The sequence below is a fragment of the Leptonychotes weddellii genome, chromosome 4 (assembly GCF_054177405.1).
Source record: "Leptonychotes weddellii isolate Sample4059 chromosome 4, ASM5417740v2, whole genome shotgun sequence".
In the NCBI taxonomy this organism is placed as follows: domain Eukaryota; kingdom Metazoa; phylum Chordata; class Mammalia; order Carnivora; family Phocidae; genus Leptonychotes; species Leptonychotes weddellii.
The window spans coordinates 101699521-101716003 of record NC_138372.1 but is presented as its reverse complement, the minus strand read 5'-3'; the positions used below and the strand labels follow the sequence as shown (position 1 = coordinate 101716003).

Genomic DNA, 16483 nt, shown 5'->3' with positions numbered 1-16483 from the left:
CCAGGGAAAAGTATCTGTTCCTTCTGGAAGTTCTCGTTGCAATCACAGCAGTTGTATGTACAAATATATTCCATATTCTCTCAAATGTCACCGTAGCCTACCTTGAATAGTATCACCAGACTACACCTAGCCAGGCATTGAAGAAAAGGCAGAGGCATATTGGTATAATTAACCTGGTGCTGCTCCTTCTCTGACATCCATCTTATCTCAGGCTTTGATTGAAAAATATGGTCTCATTTATCCTGAGTCCTCTCTTGGAATCGTTGAACATTTCCTTAAAAGTAAGCATAGTGAAGATCCCTCCAGAAATTATTTTCAAAAGTGCCTGTCTTGCACTTCTCCAAGTAATTTTATTATTTCACAAGCTCTTAAAAGAGAGAATTGGTTTCATTGCAACTGGTGATATGGATTAGCAAAATAGAATTATTTTCTTCCCTGTGGAACATATGATTGGAGCTGAAATCCAAATCCTTGTGTTTCAGAGATCAGAGACTAACCAGCTGCATCCCCCCCTCCCCCAAAAAAGGAAAAGAAAGAAAGAAAGAGAAAGAAAACCAATTTGGTCATCAGGCATAGAGCTCCTAACCTCTAACAGACTCTAGGCAAAATTGTAGTCTTCAAAATCACTTCTTGATTCTGTTCATTTTATGAGACTTTACAATGTTTCCTGGTGCCTGTCTTTGAATTAGTTTTAGGAGGGACTTATTTCTGGCTAGGAGATGGTTGCCCCTCTCCATCAGTCATTCAGCTGTATCTCTTGAGTAGCAGTATCTTCATATGAACTGTGCAGTTGGCACTTTCTTCACTCCAGATTAACTTCTGGATGCACTCAGTTATCGTTGCCATGGGGGGCTCTGTCCTCAGTGCAAAAACCTAAAACTGTATGGCTGCAGGACAGTCTTTTTCCTAAGGTTTGGCTTACATGATTTCAGTGGTGTAAGTAATGCAGGCTCAAAACTGTATTAACAAAAGATTTATTCCTCCACAGAAAATCAGCCAACTTTTGTTTCTTTCTTTGGAGGGGATACTGGCTTATGTCTGAGACAAGGAAGACTGATGTAAGAAAGGAGATTTTAGGAGTGGGAATAATATTGTAAAAGGCTTCTGTGTGTCTGTGTGTGTGTGTGTTTAAACACTTACCCTTTCTCTGACCTAGCAAGTCAGAATTTAGATGAAAGATGAGAAGAACAGAAAGCACGTGATGAATATGTGATGAATTGAGATATCCCAAAGGACTGGTCTGAAGGTGGGGAAGGGAGCCTTCAGATTAACAACGGTTAGAATTTCAAGCATTTAGAGACAATGGCAACATTTTTCTGAGCTCCTACTAAGTATTAACTTACTTAACCTCACAAGACAACTAAACTCTCTCTGCTTACCACGTTGCTTTCCACCCAGTGAAGGGACCATTTCCTTCTGATAAGAGTGCAGAGAGGGAGGGTAATCTTGTCTCCTCTCTACCAGCATCCTGTGGCTCCCTTCGCTACGTCAGTTTTCTGTATAAAATTGGAAAAATCATTTAAGATATCTGTGTACTTCTAAATATCCAGATAGTTGTAGGCCGAGAAACAACATGTCAATCACATGAGATTTGTAATTTTTCTACTGGGTGTTGTCAGGCATGATAAACGCTCACCCTATGTGCACAGCTGAATACACTAGAACATTCATTCTGGGTGTCAGGACCATGCCTACAGAGGACGAGCAGATCCTGGGCACCAGCTCTTGCAGTGAGATCACTATTCTACATTCTCTCACCACTCTGCATGGACAGCCTGCCCCCCATGCGATGCGATACCTGTCCACCATTCTGGCCGTCCATCACTGCCAGCATGGTCACCGAGGCTGTGTCAGTTGTGGAACTCGGGGACACATTCTGCTCCTCTGTTTTTTTCTATAGCTTTTGCTCTTTGCATATGGGAGGGTAATTCTGGGGAACTGAAGGGGCCTGCCTGACATCTGAATGAATCTGTGGATTGACATAGTGAATGTGAATATAGTGAATGTAGTCAATTGCAGAGTCAGATCATTGGAGAAACAGTAAATGAATTTCCTTTCCTTCCCTTAAAAATTAATAAGCTGGGGCCCTGGGTGGCTCAGTTGTTAAGCGTCTGCCTTCGGTTCAGGTCATGATCCCAGGGTCCTGGGATGGAGCCCCGCATCGGGCTCCCTCCTCAGCAGGGAGCCTGCTTCTCCCTCTCCCACTCCCCCTGCTTGTGTTCCCTCTCTCGCTGTGTCTCTCTCTGTCAAATAAATAAATAAAATCTTAAAAAAAATTAGTAAGCTATTGCCCCTTAGTAAAGAACCATAATTTCAATGGTAAATAGTCCAAAAAGACATAGCAACTTAATTTTGAGAGGAACTGAAACTTATCTGGAGAATTAATGAAGCAAACTCATTATGTTTTTGAATAAATTCTTCTGAAAATTCACATCAGTAAAGCCATCATTTCTGATCATTTAAAATGTAAAATCTGGAATGCTCTGTATCTGGAAAACATGCCCAGGAAAATGAATAAATCATGCTTGTTGGCAGCGCAGAGAAAAGAGTGTCATTATACTAGTCTTCCACTGTTGGTTTAAAAGGACTGCATTTTCCCAGGTATCATAGAAATTTCCTTCTACTGAGCTTGGTGTGTTGGGGGGTGAGTGGCCAGCTTCCTGTGGGTCAGGAGCGTTTGGTCACACTCCTTTTTTTCACCAGGACCAAACAGCGATTCTTCAGTTGTATTCTGTTGGCCCGTAGGTATTTGCTATACTAAAGGGGTCTATTCAGAAAAATGACCATTAGGGTGTATGTTTGTTTGTTTCATTCTGTTGCAGCTGTGGTTTGATGGCTACAGATTTTTACTCACTAAAGTCTCACTAATTTGTGGTCTCAGGCAAGCCATTTACTTCCTCTTTACTGTTTCCTCACCCAAAGGATGGGTATTGTTTGTGGAAAAACTGCAACACTATCTATAATGTACATGACAGCCTTTGTCCATGGATGGGCAGCGTGCTAGTGTTCAATATTAGTATTCCCTGACTCATGCCCCATTCCCTCATATCAAATGTTTTTTTTACCCTCATGATACATATTTCACCACACTTATCGGAATGCTTTTCAATCTTTAGCTGCTGGAAGGAGCAGAACTCACAGAATCACATTATTTCTCTGATAAAATTTCTGCCTCCTTAAGAAACTTTGGAATGACAGCCCTGAATTCCTTTACTGATTAGCTATGGACTCTGAGAACTCCTGAGAATCATCTCTAAGACTGCTTACTCTTCAGAAGAATTGGGGGCAGTGGAATCTTATGGGACTGTCAGGCAGGTTATTAGGACCAGTGCAGGTCGTCAGTGACCACAGTAATGATACTAGCAGCAGCATTAATGACTGTGAGGGCTGGCATCCAGTGAGCAATCATCAAATACCAAGTCCTGTGCTGGGTACTTTGAGGGATTGTCTCATTTAGTCATCAAGATAACTCTGCCAGATAGAGTTCCCAAAACAGAGTCTGTCCCATAGTAAGCCCTCAATGAACACTCCACATGGTTTTGCCTCTTTGGTATTCAAGGTCCTCTGTGCCCTGACACCCCTTTTTCCAGCTCAGCCAGGTTCCCATTACTGTAGCCATGAAAGCTTCTCTCTCCAAATCCTTCTCAAAGCTCAAGATCCTGTCCGGGTTTTGTCTTCTTTATGATGTGTCCTGATCTCTTCACTACACACTGATCCTGCTCTTCTGTCTATTCCTCTAGTTCACGTTGTAATTTTGACTCAGTCAGTTGAAAAATTCCCTGGGGCATGGTCTGTATATTGAGTTTTTCAATCATCCTCAATGCCCAGTATATCGCTGTATATGGAGCAGACACTTAAAAATGTGTTGAAATAATGAAATGATAAAGACAGGGGAGGAAGCTTGACTATAACCAGAGAGAAGAGAGGGTGTGTGTGTATTGTCAGCATGGGGGACAATTGCAGGTAAGAGCTAAAAATAACTTTCCAGTAAAATGGGAAACATGTATGTATTTAAAGATATATGGTGATTACCCATCAAGATTATGGGTTTATTATGCTGTCATAAAGCTAAAAAGGAGCTCCTGATTAAAGAAGCATCATTTAAATTTAAAATAAAGCACTCGGGCAATGAACCTCAACAGCAAGGGATGCTAATAATTCAAGAATGAGCTCTTCTACCTGCACAGTGTCTGAGCACAGCAGGCACATGGGAAGGACGGGGAGATGTGAGACTGCTGTGGCTCAAGGTCAGTGTTCCTCCCGCTGGTGCCTCATTTTTCTCCTGGCAAGTGCCAGGCTCTCCCAGAAACCCTGCCTGGTGACATTGGTTCCTGATAACTCAGCAGATAACCTTGTGTGCATATGGCTGCCAATCCAGCAGACACCCCTCAGTTCTCTGTAAAGAGAACTCCAGTAGGAAGGTCTTGAGTTAACGTATGATGAGGAGCATTTCTTACTCCCAGAGACACCCTCCGCCATGTAGCCAGGCGATGACCTTCCTTACAGCCGGCACCCTGGGTTCTCTGGTTGACCTCTCTTCCTGGCCTGCTCCTGGCATCCCGTCCGGTACACGTTACCATCGTTTTCAGGTTTGTAACATTGACAAGTGTAGTGAGGACAACCCCACAGACTTTGCTCTTTTAGTGCCATATGCCCCTGTGGTATGTATGCTAAAAAGTGCAACCACTCGCTGCCAGCCCACTTCCAGCTTCTCCACATGAGCCAAAGCTTCCCACCCACATGGTGCCATTTTACTTGAAATATTTGCACATTTTTGTAAAGCAGGGTGGATGAAATGGAAAATCATTTCATATCTTATCATAGTAAGAAACTGTACTTTTTTCTCCCCTCAGGGGACATTTGACTGAAAGGACTAGCTACTATCTCCTTTTGATTAAATGAACAATACCAGAGTGCTCAACAAGACTGTCTTTGAGGGTGAGGGTCTTACTATCACACTTTTTCACAGGATCCGGTCCAGTGTAGTACATAAAAGACTGTCAGTAAATATTTGTTGAACTCATAGTTTATTCACTAGTTTGAATTATACCTGTCAGTTAGTTCTCTCTTTCAGTGTGGTAGGTTTATAAGTATGTGTCTTCCAGAACCCTGGGAGAAGGCCTTGCCCTTCTGCCCCTTCCAGATCATGCCACCGAGGTCCGCCTTTGCCAACATTAGAAACATCACTTTAGAGTGCCTGGGTGGCTCAGTCGGTTAAGTGTCTGCCTTTGGCTTGGGTCTTGATCCCAGGACACTGGCATCGAGTCCTGCACTGGGCTCCCTGTTCAGCGGGGTGTCTGCTTCTCCCTCTGCCTAACCCCCACCCCCCTGCCCCTGCTTGTGCATGCTCCTGCTCTCTCTCTCTTTCAAAAATAAATAAATAAAATCTTTAAAAAATAAATTAAAAAAAGAAAAAGAAACATCACTTTACTCACCTGAGTCTAACTTGCTTCACTAATATTAGGGAGAAGACATAAATCTCCTGGCTAAACTCAAGGAGTCGTTGTCTCGAGAATCAGATAAAAATACATGGAGGTCAAAGTACTGGTCTTTGTAAATTATACAGTGCTGGAGGGATTCAAGAATGCAGAGACTGGCATCCAGCACCCAGGTTTGAGTCGGCAGTGCTGTTTACAGCCATATGACTTTGAGAAATGCACATAACTCCCGTGATTCTCAGTGGTGTCACCTGTAGGTATCAGTATCCCTACCGTGTGACGTTGTGGTGAGGACTGAATGGGATAAGTATGTGGGATGTATACAGAGTCTGACACAGGGAGTGTTAGAAATAAATAGTTAGTAAGATCATCGTCATTAACATGAACCATCTCAAAACGAGAGGGATGCCCTGACATCGGGATGCTGGCAGATCCAAAGGTCTCCATGAAAGGAGGGTGCAGGTATGTCTCTAGGTCTCTGGTACGTGTCTCTGGCCTTGGGGGATGGTGGCAGTTGTAGTCCCTACATGAATGGTCTGGCCAGAGCTTGTTTCTCTGGGACCAAGAACCTTTGCTACAATTAGTATAGTTAAAATCAGTGTAATTTGTAGACATTTCTGTTATAGGAGCTCATCTCTCTTATTCTGAGATCTGACGACAGAATTTAAATTCTTTATAAGTTCAAGTCTTAAGCAATTTCATATTTATTTTTTAAAGTATTTTTGAAGAGCTAAGAGAAAATCACTCATCATTTTATGATTAAAGATGGATATTATACACATATTTTTGCATCAAATTTTTATTTACATTCTCGTTAGTTAGCATATAGCATAATATTTGTTTTAGGTATAGAATTTAGTGACTCATCACTTACATATAACACCCAGTGCTCATCACAAGTGCCCTCCTTAATGCCCATCCCCCATCTAGCCCATCTCCCCACCCACCTCCCTCCATCAACCCTCAGTTTGTTTTCTATAGTTAAGAGTCTCTCATGGTTTGCTTCCCTCTCTTTTTTTTCTTCCTCTATGTTCATCTGTTTTGTTTCTTAAATTCCACATATGAGGAAATCATATGGTATTTGTCTTCCTCTGATTGACTTACTTCGCTTAGCATAATACTCTCTAGCTCCATCCACATTGTTGCAAATGGCAAGATTTCATTCTTGTTTATGGCTGAGTAATATTCCACTGTATATATAGACAACATCTTCTTTATCCATTCATCAGTCGGTGGACCCTTGGGCTCTTTCCATAATTGTTGATAAAGGTGCATATTATATTTTATCATAACTCATATTTCATTCCATTCACATTCTTCTAGCATGTAAGGTCACAGGCGTCATTTTTGCTATTATCTTTCATATTCAAGCTGAACAATGGCTCTAACTAAAAACTAGGTTCCTTTTTTTCTTCTTGTGGTGACTGTTGGCCACATACATAAGGGAGGGAGTGGAGTTGAAGACCATGAAAAAAATTAGACATATTCTCTGGATTAGGGGCATTCCATTAACTATCTCAGGAATTCTATGAGATAAACATTATATTTCCCATTTTATAGTTGAGAAACTGAAGCTCCATTTTTAGTAACCTCTCCAAAATCTTACAGTGGGAGGGAAAAATAAGGACTAGAACCTAGGTCTACCCAACTGTATGAGACAGGGGATGTCTGTCTAACTTCATAAAGTAAGAGGAGAGTATCAGGGTCACTAAATATGAGAGCAGAAGTCAAAGGTACTGCCCGCTACAATCTTTGTTAATATCAGGGATTCTTGGAGAGGAAGTTGACAGAATAGGAGGTTGGCTTATAAGATGTACTTTTCAAACACAAAACCATACCTTAAAGAAGACAACATTTGAACAGATAGCATTTCAGTCTTGCTCACTGGAAACATTTGCTCTGTCTCGGGAAGTGGACTTCCCTAGTTATCTGTGCCTTTATAATGCCTATGCTCTGAGCATTGGCCATATACATTTAATCACTATTTATTTATTTATTTATTTATTTATTTATTTATTTATTTATTTATTTATTAAGAGAGAAAGAGCATAAGCATTGGGGGGAGAGGCAGAGGGAGCAGACTCCCCACTGAGCAGGGAGCTCAGCATGGGACTCGATCCCAGGACCCTGAGATCATGACCTCAGTCGAAGGCAGATGCTTAACTGACTGAGACACCCAGGCACCCCACATTTAATCACTTTCTAAAACTTATAGGCCACTTAATAATATTTGAGTGAAAATTGTAAAGGTAAAACATAACCTATTTTAAAATAAACGTATTCTCCAGATTAAAGCACTCTTTAGATAGCAGAGCATAAAAATGGAAACCCAGATACTGACACTGTGCCATTCTTTACCATGCGTTCATCCAAGCACAGACAAACCATTTTCTAGCAAGAAAAAAAGAGAGGAGGGGAGGATTTGGGGGGAGGGTGAGTGGGATGCTGAGAGTGAAGTGTGATCCTGTGTGTCACACATTTTGAGTCAGGTCAACTACTGCCTTTACCTCGGGTACAACAATTTGGTTTTATTATCTTTATGTGACAGGACCTGAAACTCAGAAAATCATACACTGAATCCAGACTCTGGATGATCTGACTTCATAGAAGTCCTGCCTCCCAGGAGAGCCAAGGCTGTTCTGTCACTACATGTTTTAAAAGACATTTCTCATGTAGAAATTTATGTATTGAAAGACACGCTAGCAGGGATCAATAAAAAAACATTGATATTGATTTTATAGCCAAAGCGGTAATTTTCCATAAGACAGTTCCTTATAAGTGACCTTTAATAACAGTCAAAGCCATAACATTAAGAAGGTACGTGGGGCATGACTGAGTTAATTACGATAAGGTCTACAAATCTGAGGCGTGTAGAAAGTAATTAACATGGATTTCCCCTACATATTCAAAGGCATTTGGCCTCTGAAAACCTGCTGATACTGTTTGGAATGTTTCATGCCCTATAGAACCCTCAGGGAGCATTCCCTAAGTAAAACAATCTTCTTAATTCAGTTTTAGTTGAAAATGGAATTGTTCTCAACTTCATGTTATAATGGAAAGAATAATTTGGGCTTAAAGGCAATTTTTTTTTAAAGATTTTATTTATTTGATAGAGAGAGACCCACAGCGAGAGAGGGAACACAAGCGGGGGAGTGGGAGAGGGAGAAGCAGGCTTCCTGCGGAGCAGAGAGCCCGATGTGGGGCTCGATCCCAGGACCCTGAGATCATGACCTGAGCCGAAGGCAGACGCTTAACGACTGAGCCACCCAGGCGCCCCAAAGGCAATGTTTTTGACCTGTTTTGAAAATTACTGTCCCCTCAGTTGGAAGAGGAAACAACTTATGTGCTTTAAAAATCTCTCAAAATGAGAGTGAAGAAAAACTGAGTTATTTCTCACCTACTGCGCTAGATTACATTTAGTGCTGTGATGTGTATAAGGAAGAACTCGACCTGCTTTATTCACATAATGCATTTAAGATGAAAAACTAATAGCACACTGGCAAACAAAAATCAAACTTAGCTGTGTTTTAGCCATTGAAATTGAATGTATTTTAAAAATGAAAACCAGGGCGCCTGGGTGGCTCAGTTGGTTAAGCGACTGCCTTCGGCTCAGGTCATGATCCTGGAGTCCCTGGATCGAGTCCTGCATCGGGCTCCCTGCTCGGCAGGGAGTCTGCTTCTCCCTCTGACCCTCCCCCCTCTCATGTGCTCTCTCTCATTCTCTCTCTCTCAAATAAATAAATAAAATCTTTAAAAAAAAAATGAAAACCATTTCGAATTTTCAAAAAATGTAATTACAGTGATGGATTTCTCAAAATGACCCTGAGGAAAAGTTGAGTAAACTTTATCTTTGTTTTACACAGGGAAAGGGAAGTAATAAAGTATGTAAAAAAAAATGCTTAAAGGCAAGCAACTCTGATAGGATTAAAATGAATTGTCAGTCACAAAAGAAAGACCTGTATTATATGTGTAAGTCTGTCAAAAAGATCCGTATGTATATTTATCTATTTATCTATGCTATTTTCTTCCCCTTTTTAAATTTAAATATATTTTGAACAAAGCACTAGAATAAAAGCTAAGTCAAGTCAGAGATTTTTGTCCATTTTTCCTACTACCCTTAATAACTAGAAGAGTCTTTTATATATTAGATGCTCAATAAATATGTAAAGAATAAGTGAATGAAAAACAAATTTAATAATTCAAAGGTTGTTACAAATACATTTACCTCATGGACTTGACATAAAGTTGAAGAGAAATGATCTTGTTTCTTGTCTTTTAGATACACAAAGATGAAGACAGCAACCAACATTTATATATTTAACCTGGCGTTGGCGGATGCTTTAGTTACTACAACCATGCCCTTCCAGAGCACGGTCTATCTGATGAATTCCTGGCCATTTGGGGATGTGCTGTGCAAGATAGTCATTTCTATTGACTACTATAACATGTTTACCAGCATATTTACCTTGACCATGATGAGTGTGGACCGATACATTGCTGTGTGCCACCCTGTCAAGGCTTTAGACTTTCGCACACCTATGAAGGCAAAGATCATCAACATCTGTATTTGGCTCTTATCGTCATCTGTTGGCATATCTGCGATAGTCCTTGGAGGGACCAAAGTCAGGGAAGGTAAGGGCAGTCATGTTCATCTCATTTTTAACCACCCTACTTCTAATTATACAAACTTTTAATTTGCAAGTGAGTAGGACACATATCTAGGGGAAAAACCAAAAGCTAGTGGAAATATAATGCCTAAATCCATGGATGAAAAACACAACAGTTTTGTGCTTTCCATATCTAAACATAGGATGGGATAAAGACATTACCCAAACACAGATGCCCAACCTATCTGCTATTCTGGAACTGCTTATCAAAATCTGGAGGGGTGAGGATGAAGCAGGGAACCATAGGCATGTAGATTTTTAGAATACAATCCATTGTATGCTGGCAATTGTAAGATACACCTACTCTCTCCTCTTCTTTCTCCCTGAAAAAGGGCCCTAAATCATTAGAGACCTCTGCTGGCTCTTTACTCTTTTTCTTTAGGGGTTAATCTCCATGTTACTATCATAACAACTTCATTTGGCTGTAGGACATTCAGAATTGGGTTCACAGATGGATGATAGTACACATGAGCAAAACTTAGATTTTGGACATACTAGTTCTTACCCAATGCAAACAGGATACTAGATGTTTTCCCAGTATTGCTACGCTAGTGGTTCTCACTCCAGGCTGCCTGTTGGAATCACCTGGGCACCTCAGAAAATACAGATGATCCTTGAATAATGTGGCGGGCACCGGCCCCATGCAGTCAAACATCCTTGTATGACTTTTGACTCCCCCAAACTTAACTACTAATAGTCTACTGTTGACCCAGAAGCCTTACTGATAACATAAACAATTGATTAACACATATTTTGTATGTTTTATGTTTATATGCTGTATTCTTACAACAAAGTAAGCTGGAGAAAAGAAAATGTTATGAAGAAAATCATAAGGTAGAGAAAATACATTTATAGTACTGCTCTGCAATGAAAAACAAATCTGCGTATAAGTGCACCTGTGCAGTTCAAACCCATGCTGTTCAAGGGTCACCTATATTGCTGCCTGGGTTCCCCCCTGGAGGCTCTGGTTTAATTGAACTGAGGCAGTCTGTGTATCAAGATTTTTTTTTTAAATATTTTTTATTTATTCATCAGAGAGAGAGAGAGAGCACAAGCAGGGGGGAGGAGCAGAGGGAGAGGGAGAAGCAGGCTTGCCGCTGAGCAGGGAGCCCGATGCGGGGCTCGATCCCAGGACCCCAGGATCATGACCTGAGCCGAAGGCAGATGCTTAACGACTGAGCCACCCAGGTGCCCCTCAAGATATTTTTATTTATTTTTGAAGGAGGGTGGGCATTGGGAGGGGGAGAGAGAAACCCAAGTGAACTCCATGTTGAGCATGGAACCCAATGTGGGGCTCAACCCCAAGATCCTGGCTGAAACCAAGAGCCAGATGCCTAACCATCTGTGCCACCCAGGCACCCCTGGGTGTCAAGATTTTTAAGATGTCCCCAGGTCACTCTGACCTGCAGCCAGGGTGAGAGCTACTGTCGCAGCAGTTTTGCTTTACTAGTAAAAGTAAAACTATGAAAATATCTTTGGTCTTAGTAGAAATTCATTGGAAAGAGGGGAGCAGAACTCTGGACTTCATAAATGCTATTTATTGCCGTAGCAGTTCTCCAAAAGGTCTAGTTTGTTAGGGAGTCTCATGATACCTGTAAATACAGATAATTGAATATGTGTAGTAGGGACTGCCCGATCATAGAAAGGGCAGGTGCTAAAATCATAGCTTATCTGGCATAGTCCACATTTGTAATGAAACACAACCTTTTCCCTCTGAAACTATAAAATGAATTTCCAGCTTAGCTGTGGAAGGTGTTAAGCTATAATACTTGGTAAATTTTAAGATATGCCAAAATTTATCAGAGAAGCATTTTAAAGTATGATTAATTACACACAGGATTTTGTTTCTTCATGCATACAACAAATGGAAATAAAGTTACAAGAAACTCTTCCGAGCTTAGGGTATTGATACTTAATAACTGGATTCGAGAGGAAAGGCTGCACATACACCATGAGGACTAGAAGAATGGGCCATGTAATAAAAGAAGATGGCGATTTTACCCAGGGCAATTGAAGAACTGATTTTGATATTTCATGACATACTTGCAGGCTTAGCTACTACACTCCTCTAATCAGTGTCAGAAAAATGACATCCTAGAAGCAATGGATTTCAATTCAGTTTTTGAAAGATGAAATGAAGATAAATGTAGGTTTTCCAGGAAGGAGTTGCTGTAGATGAATGTGTGCAGACACCATGAAGAAAGGATTCACTAGTGTCAGGAGATTAATTTGTGCAGCAAATAGGGGGGAAATGGGATAAAAAGTAGTCTTGTAGAGAGCTCCCTTCTTTCTTTGTTTCTTTTATTTTCTAAAGCAGATTTTGTTTATGTGTTGAAAGGTTGTCTCTGAACCATTTAGTACGCTCATTTTTGAGTGCTGGGTGACAAGTCAATACTCTTGGATGACCAAGAGGAATATTAGAGTATGCAGTACAGCATCGATAGCTATAGAACCTATGCGGCATGGTAGATCTACAGAACTTTTTTACTTGCGTAATGGTACCCTTTGACCTTTGCCTCCCATCCCTCCTGCCCCAAGCTCCTGGAAACTACAGTTCTACTCTCTGCTTCTATGAGATTCCATATATAAGGGAGATCATATAGTATTTGTCTTTCTGTGTCTGGCTTATTTCATTAAGCATAATGTTCACCAGGTCTCTCCATGTTGCCACAAATGGCATGATTTCTTTCTTTTTAAAAACTGAATAATATTCCATTGTGTGTGTATATATACACACCATATACCACATTTTCTTTATCCGTTCATCCATTGGTGGACATTTAGTTTTTTTTCCCACATCTTGGCTATTGTAAATAATGCTGCAGTGAACATGGGGGTGCAGATATCTTTGAGATATTGATTTCATTTCCTTTGGATATATACCAAGAAGTGGAATTACTGGATTATATATTTCTATTTTTAACTTTTTGAGGAACCTCCATATTGCTCTCCATAGTGGCAGCACCAATTTGTTTCCACCAACAGAGCTTCCCTTTTCTCCACATCTTTGCCAACACTTATCTTTTTGTTTATTTTTGATAATAGTCACCCTAACAAGTATGAAGTGATAGCTCATTGTGGTTTTGATTGGCACTCCTCCAATGATTAGTGGTGTTGAGCACCTTTTTATAATCCTGTTGGTAGTTTGTATGTCTTCTTTGGAGAAATGTCTATTTAGGTTCTTTGCCCATTTTAAATCAGGTTATTTGCTTTCCTGCTATTGAGTTGTATGATTTCCTTATATATTTTAGATATTACCCCTTATCAGATACATGATTTGCAAATATTTTCTTCCATTCTGTAGGTTGCCTTTTCATGTTGTTGTTTCCTTTGCTGTGCAAGAGGTTTTTAGTTTGTTTTGGATTTTTTTTTGTTTTTGTTTTTGTTTTAGTTTGAATTAATATGATGTAATCTCACTTTTTTATTTTTGGTTCTGTTGTTTGTGCTTTTGGTGTCATAGACAAAAAAAAAAAAATCATTGCCAAGACCAGTGTCAAGAAGTTTTTCCCTTATGTTATCTTCTAGAAGTTTTATGGCTTTATTTACATAAGTCTTTAATCCATTTTGAGTTGGTTTTTGTGTATGGTGTAAGATAAGGGTCCAATTTCATTCTTTTGTATGTGGATATCCCATTTTCCCAGCACCATTTATTCAAGAGCCTGTCCTTTCCCCACTTTCTATTTGTGGCACCCTTATTGAAGATTACTTGGCTGTATATGTGTGGGTTTATTTCTGGGCTTTCTATTCCATTCCATTGGAATATGTGTCTGTTTTTTTTGCCAGCACCAGACTGTTTTGATTATTATAGCTTTGTAATATAATTTGAAATTGGGAAGTGTGATACCTCTAGTTTTGTTCTTGCTCAAGATTGCTTTGACTCTTCAGGGTCTTTTGTGGTTTCATATGAATTTGAGGATTGTTTTTTCTTTCTTTTTGTTTTGTTTTGTTTTGAGAGAGAGAGTGAGTGAGTGTGGGGTGGGGAGAGGCAGAGGGAGAGGGAGAGAGAATCTGAAGCAGGCTCCATGCTCAGTGTGGAGCCTGACATGGGGCTCAATCTCACAACCCTGAGATCATGACCTGAGCTAAAATCAAGAATTGTACACTTAACTGACTGAGTCACCCAGGTGCCTCTGAGGATTTTTTTCTATTACACTGAAAAGTGCCATAGGGTTTTGTTAGAGGTTGCACTGAATTTGTAGATTGTTTTGTGTAGTATAAACATTTTAACAATATTAATTCTTCTGATCCATGAACATAAGATATGTTTCTATTTATTTGTATCTTCTTAAATTTCTTTCATCAATTTTTAGTTATAAGTATACAGATATTTTATATTTATTTACAGATTTATTTCTAAGTGTTTTATTCTTTTTGATGGTAAAACAAATGGTATTGTTTTATCTCTTTTTCAGATAGCTTATTGTTAGTGTATAGAAATGCAACTGATTTTTGTATGTTGATTTTAAATTCTGCAACTTTGCGCAATTAGTTTTTTTTAATAGTGTTTTAATGGAGTCTTTAGGGTTTTCTATACATAAGATTGTGTCATCGCCAAACAATTTTATATCTTTCTTTCTGATTTGGATGCCTTTTATTTCTTTTATTGCCTAAGTGCTCTGGCTAGGACTTCCAGTAATATGTTGAATAAAAGTGGTGAGAGTGAGCATCTTTGCTTTGTTCCTGATCTTAGAGGAAAAGCTTTCAATCTTTCACCATTGAGTAGAATGCTAGCTGTGGACTTGTCATATATGGCCTTTATTATGTTGAGGTACATTCCTTCTGTACTTAATAGTTGAGAGTTTTAATCATGAATAAATGTTGAATTTTGTTAAATATTTTTCTGCATCTATTGAGATGATCTTTTGACTTTTAATCTTTCATTCTATCACATTATTTGATTTGTGTATGTTGAGCCATACTTGCATCCCAGGGATAAATCCCACTTGATTATAATATATGATATGCTGTTGAATTTGGTTTTCTAGTGTTTTATATGACTTTTGCATCTCTGTTCATCAGGGATATTGTGGTATCCTTGTATCAGGGTAATGCTAGCCTTGTAAAATGAGTTTGGAAGTATACTTTCTTCTTCAACTTTTGCAAAAGTTTGAAATGGATGTTTAAATATCCTTTTTAAATGCTTGATAGAACTCACCAGTGAGGGCGCCTGGGTGGCTCAGTTGGTTAAGCGACTGCCTTCGGCTCAGGTCATGATCCTGGAGTCCCTGGATCGAGTCCCGCATCGGGCTCCCTGCTCGGCAGGGAGTCTGCTTCTCCCTCTCCCACTCCCTGTTTGTGTTCCCTCTCTCGCTGTGTCTTTCTCTGTCAAATAAATAAATAAAATCTTAAAAAAAAAAAAAAAAAAGAACTCACCAGTGAAACCACCTGGCACTTGGTTTTCCTTTGTTAGGAGGTTTTTGATGTAGTCTCAATCTATTTGTTACTGGTCTGTCAGATTTTCTATTTCTTTATGATTCAGTCTTGTAGGTTGTAAGTTTCTAGGAATTTATCCATTTCTTTTAGGTTATCCAATTTGTTGGCATGTAATTGTTTATAGTAGTCTCTTATGATCCTTTGTATTTCTGTGCTATCAGTTATTTTTTTTATTTTTATTTTTTTTTAAAGATTTTATTTATTTATTCATGAGAGACAGAGAGAAACAGAGGGAGAAGCAGGCCCCCAAGAGCGGGAAGCCTGATGCGGGACTCGATCCCAGGACTCTGGGATCATGACCTGAGCCGAAGGCAGACGCTTAACCATCTGAGCCACCCAGGCGCCCTGTGCTATCAGTTATTATGTCTTTTCTTCCATTTAGTCTTTTCTCTTTTTTTCCTGTCTAACTAAGGGTCTGACTTTGTTTACTTCAAAAAGCAACTGTTTTTTTCTACCATTTTTCTGGTCCTTATTTCATTTATTTCTCTTTTTTAAAATTTTATTTTATTAAGTTATGTTAGTCACCATAGAGTACATCATTAGTTTTTTTTTTCTTATGTGATTTTTGCTTTTATTTTAAAAATATAAGCACATTCTGGATTATTTGGATGATTATTTTATTACCTGAGTACTATCATGATATTTCTTTTTTTTCTTTTTTAATTTTTTTAATTTTTTAAATTTTATTATGTTATGTTAGTCACCATACAATACATCATTAATTTTTGATGTGGTGATCCATGATCCATTGTTTTCATATAACACCCAGTGCTCCATGCAGTACATGCCCTCCTTAAGACCCATCACTGGGCTAACCAATCCCCCCTCCCCCCTCCCCTCTAAAACCCTGTTTGTTTCTCAGAGTCCATAGTCTCCCATGGTTCATCTCTCCCTCCAATCCCCCCCCACCACCATTTTTCCCTTCCTTCTCCTAATGTCCTCCAT

The 16483-nt window shown here is 39.5% G+C and overlaps 1 protein-coding gene and 1 long non-coding RNA gene across 2 annotated transcripts in view; both read left to right on the top strand.

Annotated features, from left to right (window-relative positions):
- Window positions 1-16483, top strand: part of LOC145720900 (uncharacterized) — a 447488-nt gene that overhangs the window by 141167 nt on the left and 289838 nt on the right. The window lies entirely within an intron of this gene.
- OPRK1 (opioid receptor kappa 1) overlaps window positions 1-16483 on the top strand; it is a 30952-nt gene that overhangs the window by 7001 nt on the left and 7468 nt on the right. The window contains exon 3 of the mRNA XM_081815989.1: window positions 9718-10070. Within this exon, the coding sequence (XP_081672115.1) occupies window positions 9718-10070 (353 nt within the window). The remainder of the gene's footprint in view (window positions 1-9717; window positions 10071-16483) is intronic.